Genomic DNA, 18,492 nt, shown 5'->3' with positions numbered 1-18,492 from the left:
AGTAACATGATAGCAGCCTATTTTTCACAGTACTAAACACACATTTGCAGTGAAACCTGGTAGGAATTCATGGTGGCCACTCTCTGAAATAATTATTATGTTATTTAATGAGACTTTGATGACTAGGGATATTCAACAATCGGTACAAGCTGTAATTTAAAATAGAAAAATTGTGCAATGATTAGCCAGGAAAGAAAACATGAACTTTGTCATAGACATTTTGTACCTTATAGGTATCAACAAAATTAATTGTGTTCACTTTGGAGAAAAATTCGTTTAACTAAATCATGAGAATGGTCCGGTTTGAGTTCCAGTCAGACTTGGAATTTATCATTGAAAAATCCATAGTAACACTTGTGGCAGACAAGGTTGCTTTTGTTTTTCTCGGGGCTCTCCTGTATTCTCAATATAAGCATCAACATTTCTCCATTTCATCAGTATTTCTGATTACCGGTCAGTGATATGCAGAGGAGGCTGGTTCAGGAGACATGTGGCATTGTCTGTAGGTGTACCTGGATATACAGTGGGCCTTAGCATGGTCGGCCAGTGTAGGTGGGAAATGCATTTCGTTTGGGGGTTATCATAATATGCTGATGTAGGCAGATATCCACACAAGAACAGCAGCTCATCTCAGTTCAGATGACATGGCAGGAGAAGGTATATCATTGGGCAACTGCTCCTAGATGGGAAGAGAAAGAAAGTTAATATGTAGTTGTTTTTGTGTGGTAAAGATGCAGAAATTCAAGACTTTTGAAACAAAGGAAAATTTATGTATTAATAAGTACATACCTGATTTCAGTTCTTGCAAGTGTTGGCAAGGAATACAGTTGAAGACCTCCCTCGAAAAAGGGTGTAACTTCAAATTAATTAAATATGTGACTTCGGTAGAAAAAGAAATTTTTAAACATATAACAATAAATGAATGCATCCAATAGCTGAATAAATTTGTATCCTTGATTAGTCAAATGGTTCTGCTAGTAAATATAGGCCTAAAGAAATATGCTCCTGAAATTATTTTCTTTTCTCCTGAAACATGTATTATAGATTTATTGGTCACACCCTTATACGAGGGAGGTCTTCAATTCTCAGATTAACGATTGTTGGATTTAACAACACCTGTGCTGTTGTACGTAAGGCAGTAAAATTGCTTTCGTATGGGAGAAAAGTGGACCACTACAGCTCCCTATATTGTTCTGTTTGTTGATGTCTATAGCATTTTACTTAGTAGTTACTCCATCCTCCCCTTCAGTTTCAGCATTGAAGCACTTGTTGCTGAAAATCCAAAGCGTAATAATATGATTTCCTGCCAAGTAAATGGATATTAACCTATTTCCTATATCCATTTCTCTTTTGTGTTGTTTTATGTTGACTAAGGCTATCATTTTGCGCCATGCTGACCATAGAACCAGGGAATCTGGGTTAGCAGCATAGTTGATGGCAATGGCAGTGTCATTACTGATAGTACAAGCTGCAGTAGTAACATTGGCTTTGTCTAGAAAAGTTCATAGTGGTGATGGTTGTGTCATCTTTCACTTCATCACCAACTTACTGATTTTTTCCTTGCAGCTATCGTTCTGATATTCTCCATCTTTGTTTATATTTTACATTAATTTTGTGTGTTCATCATAAACTTTTGCACTTGTGTTTCAAGTACCACCCTGCTAAATCTGTAAGACTAAGACCTCTGTCCTCCGTATCTCCTCCTATGATGTTGATCTGAGATATTTGGAAAATCTGTGCAAATGGTGTAATTTTAATCTACATTCTAAAGATGTATCTTGTTTATCCAGCTGATGGAATTGGTTTTCTCTTTTATTGAATTGCAATTTATGTTTGCAGAGAAAATGGCCAGAAGAAGGATGGGATGACACCACTATTGAACTATTTCTTGCTGATTTGGCTCAAATGGACAGCAATAACTTCCCTGGAAACTGTGGAATAGGTGAAAGGGAAGCTAGAATTGCGTCAGGTATACAATTGAAATAAATATTCTTGTATGTAGAATAATTCTGGGGCCAGTGGACAGTTGGACCTGACAGACATTTCTAAGCTTTTTTATGCTCCACTCTTACACCATTATATACAACCTCATTTGAAAAGTAGTGTGTTGCTTGGTATGTTGTACTTGAAATACTGAAGACCAGTATTGTCTGAGGTGTTTGGTAATGATATCAGGATAAGCGTCCATGTCACTTTATAACTAGTCATGTAAAATTTCCTATTTTGTTAATGTCTTGTTGCTGTGCAAATGAAACATTGAGTGGAACTATGACTCGTTTTTTCACCAAGAACCTTGACCAATCACAATGTTAATGTGTGATTATGGATATGTATTTTAATCTGTTGATTATAAGGCATACTTGTTAATACTTGGGTCCTCTACTTTGAAACATTTCTATTTGGGGCCAGCAGACACTTACTACGTTATTATGCTTTTTTCCCTTCAAAATTAGTCTTGTGTCAGATGCCACTAGTTAAAGATCACAAAGGAGTTCTTACAAAGTGGAAAATAAGGGCCCTGCAGAAGGATAATTAAAAAAATTAAAACTTCAGACTACAGCAGTAAAGTACAATGTACTATGTAATACACATTGAGCATTGAGATGGAAAATATTGGACATAGAATGTAGCTTAGTTCTAAACAACAGTGTGCATTAGAACTGAATTTAAGAAAGCTTGGTTCAATCAAATGAACTGAATTTGACTGAACTAAGGAAATTTTCTTGTGATTTGCTGAGGTAAACAACATAGCAACAATGAATTCTGTGTGCAACTGAGACTACAGGCTATGATTGGTTGTATGGTTCTATGAGTTGCCATCCTCGTCTTATTGCACAAAGGGCAGGAAGACATTCTTACTCCTGAGTTAAAGGACTTATAAAGGTGAAATTATTTTATTAAAAATTGTACAAAATTGTCACCTCGCTCAAGCACCTTCCAAATTCTGAATCTATATATAATGACCATTAAACTGTATATATAAACCTGAAATAAAGGAAAGGAAAAAACTTATCATTTACTTACAAAGAAATGCAGAGAAGTAATATATGATAACTTGATCAGTGATAGCTTGTGCATATGCGGTAGGAATATAATATCCCTCCTTTCATTATAAAGAAAGGTGAAATATCATCACCAAGTTGTGATGTCTCAATTGGGATACATGAAGGGAGAGAAATATGATAATTCATTGATACTCCATTCATTTTAGATCATCAAGACAGATATTTTATTAATTCTAGATGGGCATGGAGCTTATTGTGAAGATGAATTTGTCAATAAGCCAATTCCAGGGCTACAAGAAAAGGGTGGTTTGTATCTAACGTTGAGCAGTTGACGTTATTTGCCCTCCTGCATTCTGATATTTAGCAGAAAGACTGGAAAACTGGGTAAAAGTTGGACAGTGAAGAAGAAGATCCTGATCTATATTACCTTCATCAAGATTAGAGAAAGGGCATGTAGGAGGTTGTGTAATACCAATTCTTTATAAATGTTTATTGAGACAGTCATGGTCTGTACGTAACCTGAATGTTGCCACTGCAAATTTTTGTGGAAGCTCAGTTAAGTTACGTATATTGCATAATATCTCCCAATTTTTTCCACTGCTTTCAGAGCATTGTAATTTTTTTATTAAATAGTTATATTCTGATCTTATTATTCTTTTGATAGAATAGTAAGATACAGATGCAGATGTCTTTGGAATATTGTGATAACTTTTCTTGGCCAAGAAATCAGCTGCCTTATTATCTTTCACTCCATGTAAGAAAAAGATATTTCTCTGATAAGGTTGTGAAATATAATATCATACAGAGTGCATAAGAAATTATAATGTTACAAATGTTTTTATGATGTTAATGTGTAAAAATACGTATATTCACATGTCCAAGAATACTGTAGCATAGAGGATATCCATCAGTCCCAACATGTTGGGATTCTATAGACAAGTAACAACAATCTATTAAAAGTCTGTTTGTTAGGTTTTAACTATGACAGTGTTACTGTTACCAGTATGTTCTATAATTAAATATCTTCATATGAACAGTGCTTGAGGTGGAATGAAGAAAGAACCGGGATGGTTTCCCCATTTTAATTCATAGACATAAGTTATGAAAATATATCATGTGATGTATAGTCTGTGTTTCATCTAGACCTATAAATATATTACAGTAGTTTAAATAGTGTAAGTTAAAATAGAGTCACACATGCATTACATACTAGGAAGTGCGAAGAAATAACAGGATGGTTTTAAGCCATTTCAAAAGGAACCAGGATGCCATCCTACCACATCCCACCCCACCTCAAGTCCTGCATATGAATGTATAATTGTTGTGTGGAAATATAAATAATAAATATTAATTTTTAAGTGAAATGTACTGAAGTTCTCGGTATGGCCTAGTATTATCATCATAGTAACTGTTTAATTAATAACGTAATGTAATATTTCACTCTTATTTTCAGATTGAGAAGGATCTATTTCATTAAATATTTTTGACGTTTGATTACATTAATTAATGTAATACTGTACTTCAAAATAAATTCATTTAGTCACCTGAGGGAGAGAATTTGCGAAAATTTATGTCAATCAGAATACTGAGGAAATATTTTTTTTAAACAGTTTTAATACTATTTATTTGTAAAATTTGCAAAGCAAGAGCATTTGTGGAGGTGTATCAAATTCTACAATTTGGAATTTCTCATTAGAGATCTTTCCTTCTCTGCTCTGTCCTAGAGTAGTGATCGACAGAATTTTTATCATAATTTTTGTCTTCAGGTAGAGAAGTGTGATGACAAAAACTCCGTCAATCACTGCTCTAGGACCGAGTGGAGAAGGAAAGATCTCTAACAAGAAATTCCAAATTGTAGAATTGTAAAATTTGTATAGATTAACAGTTTTGTCAGAACACAAATTGTTTCATTAGTAACATAGTATGTTACTTCACTTTCATATTCAGATTGTAACAGTTCTGATTTTTTTTTCTAATGCCACCAAGTTATCTTTCGACATTTCTAGTCTTCTCTCCTGGAATTGGCTTGCTGTATGTGTATCCCACTTCTGAGATTGGGGTCTCAGGAAGATGGAGTTATGTTATCAAGAAGATATGAAAGAATGACCACATATAATTATGTGACACCAGAATGGGTCTTAAATCTAAACTTAACCTAAATTCCAGACCATGGACGAACACAGGAATAATTCTCTTTAAGGAAAAATTCCTGTTGAATTGAACCCGGGACCTCATGAACTGTAACCAGAAGATCTCACCACTAGACCATGAGGCTGGTCACAGTTATGATGTTTCATTTACAAAGTTTTATCAGTACAAATATATTATTAAAGTGATGTGTGTGTTTAGTTTTCAGTTCTATTGTAAAAGTATCAGTGCAATTTTGTGAGATAAACGACAATGAATGAGATCATGACCTGGGTTAAATGTCAATATTTTCATTACAGCACTGGTTGCACGTCGTCACTACCGGCTTGGTCATGGTATTGGTCGATCAGGAGACCTGGGGGAAGTGCAGCCTAAAGCAGCTGGTTCTAGTCTTATGAACAAACTCACAAACTCTTTGGTGCTTGATGTCATCCGCTTTATGGGTATGAATGGAGAGCTCAGTAGGAAGATTTGTAATTTCTAATTATTTTATTTGAGTTTCATATAATACATATCAGATATTGCTGAAATTTTAGTCTTTTCTTCCATTATTCTTTGCAAATATATTTCGTACATATATCAATTTTCCAAAACTGCAGAATTATAAAAAAAATTGTCGTGTGTGTATATTTGCATGCATGCATTTGTGTCAATTCGTGTAAATACTCAATTGAGATAAATTATGCCATACGTTTCTTGAATATATATAATTAAAAAGGCTGAAAATATAGTTCATAGGAATTTGTTGAATAAGATGTTTTCTGATTCTTGCAATTTCCAATATCGTGTTTGGATATATTCACGACTTCTGTTATATGTACTGACTGCTGGCATGGTGTTTTGCTTCTCGGCAGCTGGACATGTCGCAGCTGGCTGCACTCGTACATTAACCCCACTTAAAACGTGTATAAAATTTAGTTCGGCCACTGTAATGTTTCTGATTTCATTCGTTCTACTGGTGCATACGATATTTAACCTTACAATAATTAAAATACTCAATTTAAGAACAATGAAGAGTAGGCAAAGTGTGTTCTACTTGTAAAAAAATCGGACCGATTATTCGCCTTGTGCTAACAACACAACAAACTCTAACTTTTCTATCATGAAGAGGAATTTCTTATACACGGTATGGATTTTCAGAACACTAATTGTGAGTATTTTGGTTGTTTACACGACCAGTCAGGTGGAACCACGCCTCGTCTGAAAATAACACGAGCCGAGGGTCGATTGAACCTTTAGTCACTGATGAAAGAAACCACTCACAATAATGCACTCGTGCCACTGCAGTTTGTTGTAAACAGTGGACATGTGTACACTTGTAAGACTTCAGTTTTAACAATTTTGTTGCTTTATGTGCAGAGGACACTGAAACCTTAACTTGTACTAATTTCGGGAGTGATTTTCTTGGCAACTGTTTAAGATATTCGTCAGTTTGGTCTAATTTATTCTCTGTTAGAACTGTACGTTTTTGCATGTGCTTTTTGTTTTACACTGAACCAGTAGATTCAAATCTATTCGCAATATCATGAATTGCAGTTCTGGAAGGAGATAATTGACCAGGGAATGTCTGAATAAATTCCACATGAACACGACGAGCTGATTCGTATTTATAATAAACTTTCAACATAAAAATGCGTTGCTCTAGAGTCAGCTGTCTAACCATCTTCGTGAACAAATGTACACTGTTCGAGAAAACAGTATATTTATACTGGGGGAGTGGCTTGCCGCGGCTGAGAAACAAATCACCCACGCCAGCAGTCAGTACATATAATGGAAGCCCTGTACATTTACACATACACACTTAAGAGTTCCATGTGGTGTACTTTTGCCTTCACTGATGGAGATTTAGATGACAGTGTAAAATTTATTCATATAATGTGAAGAAACATACATTAAATACAGTGAAACCCCGATAAGATGGTTCAAGGGACCGAGTGCAAACCGCGTATTAACCGGGACCGCGTATTAGGCGGGTATACTAATTTTGACTTATATACAGCACCTATTAGCATTTTTATTTATTGAAATACATGATTCATGAAAGGCAATACAGTATTACTCCATTATGTAATTATTGTACTGTATGTCAAAGACATTTACAATATGTACTGCACTTAATTCTTTCGAAAAAAAAAAGTCATTTATAGTTGTTTTCCGTGTGCATGTACTCCAAGTCCTATGTTTACCACACTTCAGTTTCCTGCGCTTACATCCTCCTGATATCGCAGCTATAGTGATTGAGTCGCGATTTTTTATTATCGTCCTTAATGTCGATGATGGGATTCTTAATGCATCAGAGAGTTGTTTCTGAATAAGAGTACTGTTCTCATCGTACTTTCGTAAGATTTCCAATTTTTTTCGACACAGAAAGCTCTTTTTGTTTAACACTCATTATAATCACATTCACAGACACTTCAATAAACTAAAGGACAACAAACTGGCCAGCAAAAATTTCCAGAATTTTATTACGGCCGAGTGAGGAATGCTGTTTGAGAGAGAGGGTTAGCAAGAGGGTGAGGTATTGTAACTGTATGTAGGCTTTAACTGCGCAAATAAGGAGTCGAATAAGAGAGTGTAACAAGAGGGTGGGGTATACTAAGGCTGGTATTCATAGTCGACACTTTCGATTAAAGTGTCCTTTGGAAGACGCAAAGTTTCACTTTTCTGTTGCACAGTCGACACTTTGGTGCAAAGGAACACTTTGGATGAAAGTGTACTTCCGACCACACTTTGAGCCGAAAGTGTCACTTTGTACAAAAATGGTGGACGTCTTGGAAGTTGTCGATTTATTTATTAGAACATGCGGAAGAGGTGGCACAATTATGGGACAATGTACAAAAGCGCTACATTAGAGATAGGCCTAAAGACAATCCTGTGGAATTTTATAATGATACAGAATTAAAGAAAACGGTTCCAATTCAATAAAGAAACTGTTGAGACTGCGCATCTTTTCGATGACCGATTGACAAAAACGAATAATAGAGGTTTGCCAGTGCCTCCACTAATACAGTTATTGACTGCATTAAAATTCTATGCTACAGATATGTACCATACATTAATATCTATAATATTATAGTTCAGGTATTTCTGTCGTAACATTCATATATTTATAACCTCAATTCGATATCCATCTATCACTCCAGAGTGATACGTAGGTAGATATGCCTATATAACCTACTTTTTATTACTGAAACGAATTTTTTAACTTAAATAATATTAAACTAACTTCAATCTAATGTAGGCGTAACTATCTTGAAAATTAGCATTGACAGATCTCACGCGTCTGCTTTTTAAGCAGATTCCATAATTACATTGGGTTTAAAATGACTTTGATTTTTGTTGACTACCTATATTTTGAGATAAGATTTATCTTGATTATAATCATTACTCTTTTGATAATATAATTTTCATGCCGGTAAGCAATACATCTGATATGGCTGCTTCTGCTGAGATATTGTCTCTAGTTCAAGTGTAGTCATAACCTCACCATGAAAAGAGATCTCATACCATTAGGCCTATTTTGTTTTGCATTCTAGAAAAACTCGGCATTCAAAATATTCCTGAAGAGCAGGCAATAATGGACAAGAGAAAGAGAGAGAGAGAGAGAGAGAGAGAGAGAGAGCAAGAGAAATTATAATAATAATAATAATAATAATAATAATAATAATAATAATAATAATAGCAGTAATAATGTGTTTATTTCATTCTTATGACTTCTACTCACTATTCACGAAAAATACAAAAATGAAAATAAAGGAAATAAAACGATATATCAATGAAGCAGATACCTATAAAACCTAACCTAACGATATAAATGACTATCTTGAAACTTAACCTACTCAGTCCAGCTTAACCTAACTATATAAACCAATAGAAGATATGTACAAAATCTGACCTAATTATATAAATCAGTGGAACGGATAATACAAAACCTAACTTAACAATATAAATCAATGAAAAAGATATGTACAAAACCTAATCTAACTATATAAATCAATGGATGAGCTATGTACTGTACAGAACCTAACCTAATTTCACCAGCAATATCACTACCTATTTAATAAAATATTATATATCTGAACTGACTGAAATAATCTAAGGTTAAACGAGCGTTGAGCGGATTCTGCCGATTTTGGAATAGACACCGACGCACTTAGGTTAGGTTAGGTTAGTTTAGGCTTTTATTATCCCGTCAAGATGAAGGTGAAAGCGATTGAGTGTGATTTTTTGTTTTCTATGTTGGCAGTTCAAGTACGACGGTGTCTATTCCAAAATCGGCGGAATCCGCTCAACGCTCGTTTCACCTAATCTAAATTACCGGCAACAAAAACTAGAAACTGAAATAAAACAACTATTAAATATATATTTTCTTCCTCGTGGGATCTATTAGGCTCCCAACTCAAATCACAGGCATTATAATCTGTGGGTTACACATTAATTTGTTATTGTTTGTTCACTTGTTTTGAAAGGCATTGTGGGACTTCTGTTACCAACCAAATTTTAACTCTACACTTTGCTGGCGTAAAGTGACACTTTGTAAAGTGCACTTCTTCAATCGTCTATGAATACCACTAATATGAAAGAGCCACTTTCTTCAAAAGAGTCATTTTGCAAAGTGGTGATATAAAGTGTAGACTGTGAATACAAGCCTAAGGTATGAAGTATGAAGGTTTAAATGCGCAGGTAAAGGGTCGAATATCAATACTTTTCACGTTAATGGCACCAGTGAGTTCAATGACCAAGATGTTTCATTGCTGTTACAGTACATGGCTGAAAATTATATCGAAAATATTCCACAAAATCAGCGTATTATGCGGGACTTGAGCACAACAAACGGGGTATTTTATAAAGGTGTTGTATATGAAATGTGCAGGGACCGGACAAGAAAAGCGTATTACATGGGATAGCGTAATAAGGTTTTACTGTATTATAGTTCCATCTAAGAATTTTGAGGAGAATATTTGAAAAGCTATGATAAAGTTGTAAATATATTGAAACCCTAAACAAGCAGGAATTACATGCACTCAAGTAACAATTAAGTTGCTGTCTTCTTTCGATATTATTTTACTCTGTTATTTCACTTGACATTGCTTATACTTGTTTATTATCTCCTTACTGCAATAAAATGTAGTACTATTAGCCTAATGGTCAGACACTTGACTTAATGTCATCCATTATCGGGTTTCCCAATATAATGCTCTTTATCAACTCCTTGTACTGGAGGAGATGGTTCTTATATTGTGGATAATTCGTTATATAAGATGTAGTGAGGGAAATCCAATGAGGATAGTCTATGCAAGCGTGCAACCAAACAGTCTTACCCAGTCTCCATTCGAAAGACTGCTACTGCATCTCTCCTTGGTTCATCTGGAATGATGTTTGGGTTGATGTAGAGGGTTTCCCAAAGCTTGTTTTTACTACATATGCGAAAATCTTTGGTTATAGCTGCTTTTATTTATTTAGTCTTTTATGTGTAATTTGGCTGTGGCAATAAAATACACCAACTGCTTTATTTCCTTTCCTTTCAAAAGTTATCAAAATAATTTTGGGATTATATAGTGAGTACTTCATTCAGTTCCTATTTGTATCTAGTTGAAAAGATTAATTTTATGGGTACAATTTACTTCCTAGACAGAACATGGTGATGACGATGGAGATAATGAGGAATCAAGGAGTTCGTGGGCTGTATAACATCATAAATTTACGAATCCGCCATTTAAGACTAATTAATTTATAATGAACAGCTGTGAAGAGGTGATGCATAACATGAAGTCTGCAGCAAGTAACATGGTATCTGTTCTTTTGATTCGAGATTAAAATATAAAATGTTTATGACACGTAAGTGAAATGAAGTTTCAAATTTCATAAAAATCTATCACAGGACCCCACATTACATTATAAAACCAGGCGAATAAATTAAAATAACGATGACGAAAGGTTTCTTTGTGTAACTATGGTAATTTTGTATGTATGTGGTACTTTTGTGTGTATACGTGTATGCAATGTGTGTGCATGCGAAATTTTTGTCATTTCCTTTCATTCATTCAGCAAGAAATGTTATTCTAAATATTTTAATATAATTTTCTTGCAGGTGTGAAAACATCTGCTGGATGCTTTGTTGTACCTATGGCAACGGGAATGAGCTTGGTACTTTGTATGTTAACATTGAAACAAGAGCGGCCAGAAGCAAAGTTTGTGTTATGGTCCAGAATTGACCAAAAGGCTTGTTTTAAAAGCATAATCACTGCAGGTGTGTATATTAGTGAAAGTCAATTCAGCAGTTTCTCTAGTTTTCATGTTTCATTCTCTGTACCAAGTAATATAATTACGAAATTCTGTACAAATTTATACAATAATATTTACTTTTCAAAACTAGTCGCCATGGTGGTCCAGTGACTCATAATTCTGTGGACCTGATGCTGATTGAAATTTTAATAATGAATATGATCAGAACGAAATAGCAATAAGAAGTATAGAGTGTTCGCAGTTTACAAAATACCATTAGGTATGTAGGCGTCTCCCCAGCGAAGATCCCTCCTCTTTATAATGTAAGTAAAATAAGTTATTTACATATTTTCTAACATATTTAAAATAACAGACGTAAATCTATTCCATTTATTTGGTTATTGGAAATACAAATAAACTAATATGTAAGTATATTTATAAGCAATATAAAACCTTTAACTTTGAAGCAACGCTTAGTTACAGTATTTAGATTTACTTCTGTTATTTTATATACATTAGAAAATATGTAAATAACTTTCTTCAGTTATATTACAAAGAGGGGGATGTCTGCTAAGAAGACTTCTATATACCCAATGGTACATGGTGGAAACATAGTAGAGGTGTGGGACAAGCTGTGCGTGTTTTCGTTCAGTCTGCGCATGACGTCACCTTTACTGCAGGCCGCACTCGAATGACACAGTCAACATAACAGATTGTTGATGGTTAGATCTGCGTCCATAGATTTAAATGAATAAATAAAACTCATGGTTTGTGTATTCAGTAAATATTGACAATATAGGCTATAATAGGGTCTATCTTGAAGTGATAACATTATAAAATAGTGAACAATAAATTAAATTCAAGAGTCAAGAAATAATACAATATGGTAGTGCAACATTAATAATTGCCTTCTGTAATATACACGTACTTTTATAATAATTATAATACATTATGCTACAAATATGCACAAAATTAGGCCCATATATCACACAAATTATATTACACATGCATTCAAGTACAATAGGAACTACCTTGAAATGATAACGTAATAAAATTATGATCTATTACATATTAAACCAAGTTTCGAGAAACAATGTGATATGGCAGTGTGTCATTAATAATATTGCCTTCTGTAATATACACGTGGTTTTATAATAATTACAATACAATATGTAATAAATATATACATACTTAGATCTATACAGTTATTTATAACATACATTATTTTGTACATGAATTCAAATACTTTTGAATCTTCATTAACATATGTATATGAATTTCTTGGAATAATTTGTCATTATAGTAAACAAATATTTTTATATATTCAGGCTATTGGAGACATAATATAGTCTACTACATTATTTACCTTATTATTCCAAACACGACATAATATAATTTCATCATTATATATCCCACTCTGTTAAGTAAATACTTATTCTTATGCAATCTTTTTCATTTTATTTATAATATTTCTCTTTGAAATTCCAGACATTTTTATTATTTTATTAATTTCTTTAATTCTAATAAATGTTCTTGTTCTAACCAATGTCGTAATTACTTCTGGCGGAAGAGGAGAACTGATTTCTGCTTCGTTTTTCATGGCAGAATTAACCAAATTTACAGTCTTTTTTATTATAAATTTCTCACAAGAAACAGAATCTCCGTGCACATCTGAGAATATACTTCAACAAGCATGGCAACCAATTGTAGATCCTTAGAAGGGAGAATTAAGTTTCCACGGGACACTGTAGTAATCCAGTCTTTTTGATTAGCAGAAGTTGACAATTTTGTGGGAATTCCAAGATTCGGGTATTGCTCCATATGTTTTGATGCAGCATATCCTGCAATATATTTGAATCCTTCCTGGGATATCCGCTGTCTTGCAGAGATTTCATATATTTTTTTCTGGGAGGCCTATATTTTCTTCAGGATCTCGATCGTTGGTAAATTTAACCGGTTTCAGAATGCCTTTAAGAAATTCTGCCGTTGCACATAGTTCTTTCTGCAGATTATCATTGACTTCTGATTGGCTTGTACTAGGACCCACTATTAATGCCTCTTCTTCCGAAAGCAAATCGGAGGTGTTTTTGTTCTCACAAAACTGAGATAATGGATTTCGACCTAGTATGTACCACTTCAGTCTATGTTTAAAATCTAAAGCAGAGGGATGATCGTTTGCTCTACCCATGCTTCTAATTTCCGAAAAAAAGTTTTCTACCAGATCTTGGTTAAGTTTTCTTGTGATGATGTATTCAATTTTGTACTTGTACCTCATTGCTTCATACAACAATGTTAATGATTTATTATTTATTAGAATCCCCTCCTGATAAGGTAATTTCCTGTTTGCTTCTCCTACTTTAACTGTGGTCATGAAGTCATTCATTTCTGAGAGTATAATATTCTGATCTTGAAGGTTTATTCCGTAACTATGCAGCCCACGGTGGGTACCGAATTTAGAAACGGTATTAAATAAATCAAACCAATTTGTTAATTTTATTGCCTTTGAAGTTTCTTTCCATTCATTTGATCTCAACAGCTCGTTTTCACCACACCATTTCAAACCCTTTGCAACTCTGTTGGAAAATAATTGTGCTGCCAAACTAACTTTTTGTCTTTGGGTACCACGGACACTTAAGTGTAACAGAGTTAACGTGTAAGCTAATTTTGTATCAGATGAGGATGCACGTAAAAGTTCATGAATTGGTTCTGATGAAATGTTCAATCCGTTCAAGTTGAAACCAGATCTAGAAAGTGATTCCTGTGTAATTTCAATAAATGTGGAGCGTCTGAAAAAAACAAATATTTCTCGAGTTGAATCATTTGGATTAGGAAAACTGCAATTTAGTTTGGTAGAAATTTTCAAATCACGCCACAATTTTCTGTTACTTCCACCTAAATCGCTAACTGTGGCCACAACTTGAAAACCACTGCTTCTAACTGGCAAATTATGTCTGTTAGGATTTCTTTTGTCATTGTCTGATCATATTTATAGTATACGGACTGCTTCCACCTTGCAAACAAACCACGTGCAAAAACAACCTGCACTGCCTTATGAGGTCCAATTATTTGTTCTTCCTTACTGTCAAAAGAAACCTCCTCATTTAAATACATTTCATCAAATGCTAATACTGTTACACGATCTAACTCCGACATATTTGTAGCTCTCGCCTTCATTAATTTTAAGACATCATGAAGTACCCCTTCCTCAAGCGATAATTGTTTTACTGCCCATTTTCTCAGAGTTGACAAATCAGGTAACGGGTAATTTAATTTTGTTCTTAAGTATCGGTATGTTTTTGGACTTAGGTTTCGAAGTGTTATTGCAGTACCGTAATCTTCTACAGACCATATCACCCTACGCTTTTTATTCAAAAGAGCATCAATTTGCCCAATAGTGAAAAATGGTTTCAAAATTTCAGCCACTTTAGATTTAACTTCTGTTTGTCTAATGTTTTTCAATGAAATTACATCCTCATGTAATTTTCTTTTGTCTTCTTCATGTTTCCTGTTGGCAGCTGTCAATTCCTTAATCCTCGTTTCTAGGGAGTAATTCTTCTCTTCTAATTCTTGAATTCTTTGTATTAGTATTTGGCATTTCTCTGTGACAGTAGACTCAGTGGCTCCGCGATTTTCCATTGTTACATTAGTGCTGGATGCTCCTGTTGCGCTGAAGTGAAAGAAAGTTAATAGGTACAGTAGCCTACATGCAATCAGGGGCGTATTTAGGCCTCGGCAGACTAAGCAGCTGCCTAGGACGGCAGATTTGAGGGAGCGACTTTTAAGCTATTACTGTTAATTTTTTATATGTTTTTTAAATTTTATTCATAACTCTTTTAAAGAGTACATGAATTTAAGCGCACAATGAAAAGGATATGAATAAAATTGGCAACAATCAGTTCAAATTATGTATTGTAATTAATGTCTAGTTAGGTTTATTAAAGAAAATGTACTCAACGCAATGAGCTGCGATCGCTGTCTGCAGTAAAGATGACGTCACACGCCTCGGCCGCTATCGCAACAGCATGCGCAGTCCCACACCTTTACTGTGTTTCCACCATGCAATGGTATTTCTGAACTCCAAACACTATATGTAATTCTCAAATTTCTCACTGGGCCACAATGAACAGGCAAGGCTGTAGTCATTCTACCCTCTTATTTACAATGTGAATAATCTCTTGAAATAGTGGAGACAACGTCATCATGCAGGGATTTATATTCAGAACGGTGTATGTTTAGATCCTCTGATATTAGTAATGACTAGGGCCCAGATTCTTATGTAATTACATATTGCATTTCTTTACTTCTAAATCCTCAAATGATTAGGAAAAACACGAAAATTTTACTTGAAGCAAGTAAAGCGATAGGTTTGGAAGTAAACCCCAAAAAGACGAAGTATATGATTATGTCTCGTGACCAGAATATTGTACGAAATGGAAATATAAAAATTGGAGATTTATCTTTCGAAGAGGTGGAAAAATTCAAATATCTTGGAGCAACAGTAACAAATATAAATGACACTCAGGATAAAATTAAACAGAATAAATATGGGAAATGCGTGTTATTATTCGGTTGAGAAACTTTTGTCATCTAGTCTGCTGTCAAAAAATCTTAACGTTAGAATTTATAAAACAGTTATATTACCGGTTGTTCTGTATGGTTGTGAAACTTCGACTCTCACTTTGAGAGACAAACAGGGATTAAGGGTGTTTGAGAATAAGGTTCTTAGGAAAATATTTGGGGCTAAAAGGGATGAAGTTACAGGAGAATGGAGAAAGTTACACAACGCAGAACTGCATGCATTGTATTCTTCACCTGACATAATTATGAATATTAAATCTAGATGTTTGAGATGGGCAGGGATGTAGCACATATGGGCGAATCTAGAAATGCATATAGAATGTTAGTTGGGAAAAAGACCTTTGGGGAGGCCGAGACGTAGATAGGAGGATAATATTAAAATGGATTTGAGGAAGGTGAGATATGATGATAGAGACTGGATTAATCTTGCACAGGATAGGGACCGATGGCGGGCTTATGTAAGGACGGCAATGAAATTCGTTGTATTTTTCAGAGTATAATATTGAATTTTCTTTTATATATACATGGAGATAAATCTTAACGTCCCTGTCCCATATCATGGCCTGGAGGGCCACCTTTTGTTCTCACTATAGGACACAATGCTGGTAAAGAGGGAACTGATGTCGTTATGTTCTGTTCACAACTATAGAAAATCCTTTAATTTCTAAAACTGGCTTAAAAGAAAAGTTCTTTTCAAAATAAAAATAAACATAAAACTGGTGATTCCAATCCTTTGTCTGTAAAACACAGTAGTTCGGAGTGCCTCAACTCTATACATTTACATGAATGCTTTCTCAGAATCTGGGATGGTCAGGTGCACTGGTCATTTAACTTTCTTACAAATTGAAAGTAGGCTATTAGCGAGGGGTTTGGGTCAGGTGTCAAGTAAGAGTTCAAAATACCATTATGTGTGCGACATATTTTTCTAGGAAATCTTAAGGCACAAGAAAAAACACAGATTGTGGCAGAGACAAGTTGTATTTGCAAGCCATACAATGGGGTGGAAATAATAAATCGACTTTCCAGGTTGCATCCTCCCACTTCAACTGACCAGTTAAATTGTGACGACATTTTTGTAAATTTAATGCATTAATAAATAATGATTTTAAATTACATAATTTATGAATGTTACATATTTAATTATATATTTCTCCAATATTTACTACATTTTTATGTACATATTTCGCACTTTAACATGACATAAAAATCCAGGGCCTAGTCATGACCAAGTGGTTATAGCTACTACCGAAGATGATCTGCAAAGGCAGTCTACAATTTGCATAAGATAGCTTCACAATCTCACATGGAACTATCTCCTACCAAACTCAAAATTATTATGACATTCAAAGGGAAAGAACAAATTAGAAATAAAATATGCATTAACAATATTATAATTGGAAATTAATTACTTAGATTTCAGCTTGATGAGGACAAAGAGATGGCCGTAAAAATACAAAAATGTATTACAGTTGCAGGCATAATTAACCAAATTTTTAGACTTTTCGAAATATGGAGACATGCTCAACTACAAATGTATAAAGCTCTCCCACTATCAGTCCTGACATATGATAGTAAGGCATAGATATAAGAAAGTTGATGAAAGTTGGTTGACAGCTGCAGAGATAAAATTTGTAACCAACCATAGGATGCACACTATTAAACCATCAAAGAAATAAAAGCATCTTGAAAGAGCTGAAAATGTAATCTGTACTGCAGTACATACAAAATTAGAGGAGTAAATGGAAAGATCATGTTGACAGAATGGATCAGAAAAGACAGACCAAATTAATCTTGCACTGAACTAAGGAATTTTGGAAGACCAAAGAAGAGATAGACAGAGACTGTTACAGGCTACTCAGGCTTAATGCTGACGCCACATAGAGCGCGATTTTCGCTATGTTCACAAAGTATAGCTCTCTTTATTCACAATTGGACTGGCCACACACAACTGCGTATGTGATGTTTCTTATTCTAGCTGTGTCACGGAGTGTTTAATTCTCACCTATATTTTCAAAACATCGCTGTGTACATGCATGCGCAGTAGACCATTGGACAGGTTTCTTTCATGCCAAGTGCACAACTCGCATTCAGGTTGCAACAGTCATCTTCACAACTTGCGTTTTCTACGTATTTTTACTTGAATAAATGGATACATATTGTGAATATGAGCAGTTAATTGAAGAATTTAGGAAGTATACATGTTTGTGGAACAAAGCCCTAGATCATACTTCTATTGCACATCTAACAATACTTACTTACAAATTACTTTTAGAGAACCCGGAGGTTCATTGTCTCCCTCACATAAGCCCGCCATCAGTCCCTCTCCTGAGTAAGATTAATCCAGTCCCTACCATTGTACCCCACTTCCCTCAAATTCATTTTAATATTATCTTTCCATCTACGTCTCAGCCCCCCCAAAGGTCTTTTTTCCTCTGGTCTCCCAACTAACACACTGTATGCTTTTCTGGATTCTCCCATACATGCTACATGCCCTGCACATCTCAAACATCTGGATATAATGTTCCTAATTATGTCA

At 34.5% G+C, this 18,492-nt stretch overlaps 1 protein-coding gene across 1 annotated transcript in view; it reads left to right on the top strand.

Moving 5' to 3' along the window:
- The window catches only part of SecS (Sec synthetase), a 71,641-nt gene that overhangs the window by 15,186 nt on the left and 37,963 nt on the right, over window positions 1-18,492 (top strand). Inside the window, exons 3-5 of the mRNA XM_069830976.1 lie at window positions 1,840-1,969; window positions 5,453-5,596; window positions 11,245-11,403. Of these exons, the coding sequence (XP_069687077.1) occupies window positions 1,840-1,969; window positions 5,453-5,596; window positions 11,245-11,403 (433 nt within the window). The remainder of the gene's footprint in view (window positions 1-1,839; window positions 1,970-5,452; window positions 5,597-11,244; window positions 11,404-18,492) is intronic.

Source organism: Periplaneta americana, chromosome 7 (genome assembly GCF_040183065.1).
Source record: "Periplaneta americana isolate PAMFEO1 chromosome 7, P.americana_PAMFEO1_priV1, whole genome shotgun sequence".
NCBI classification, from domain to species: Eukaryota; Metazoa; Arthropoda; class Insecta; order Blattodea; family Blattidae; genus Periplaneta; species Periplaneta americana.
Note: the sequence above shows the minus strand (reverse complement) of the source record. Positions and strands in the feature narration are given on the sequence as shown.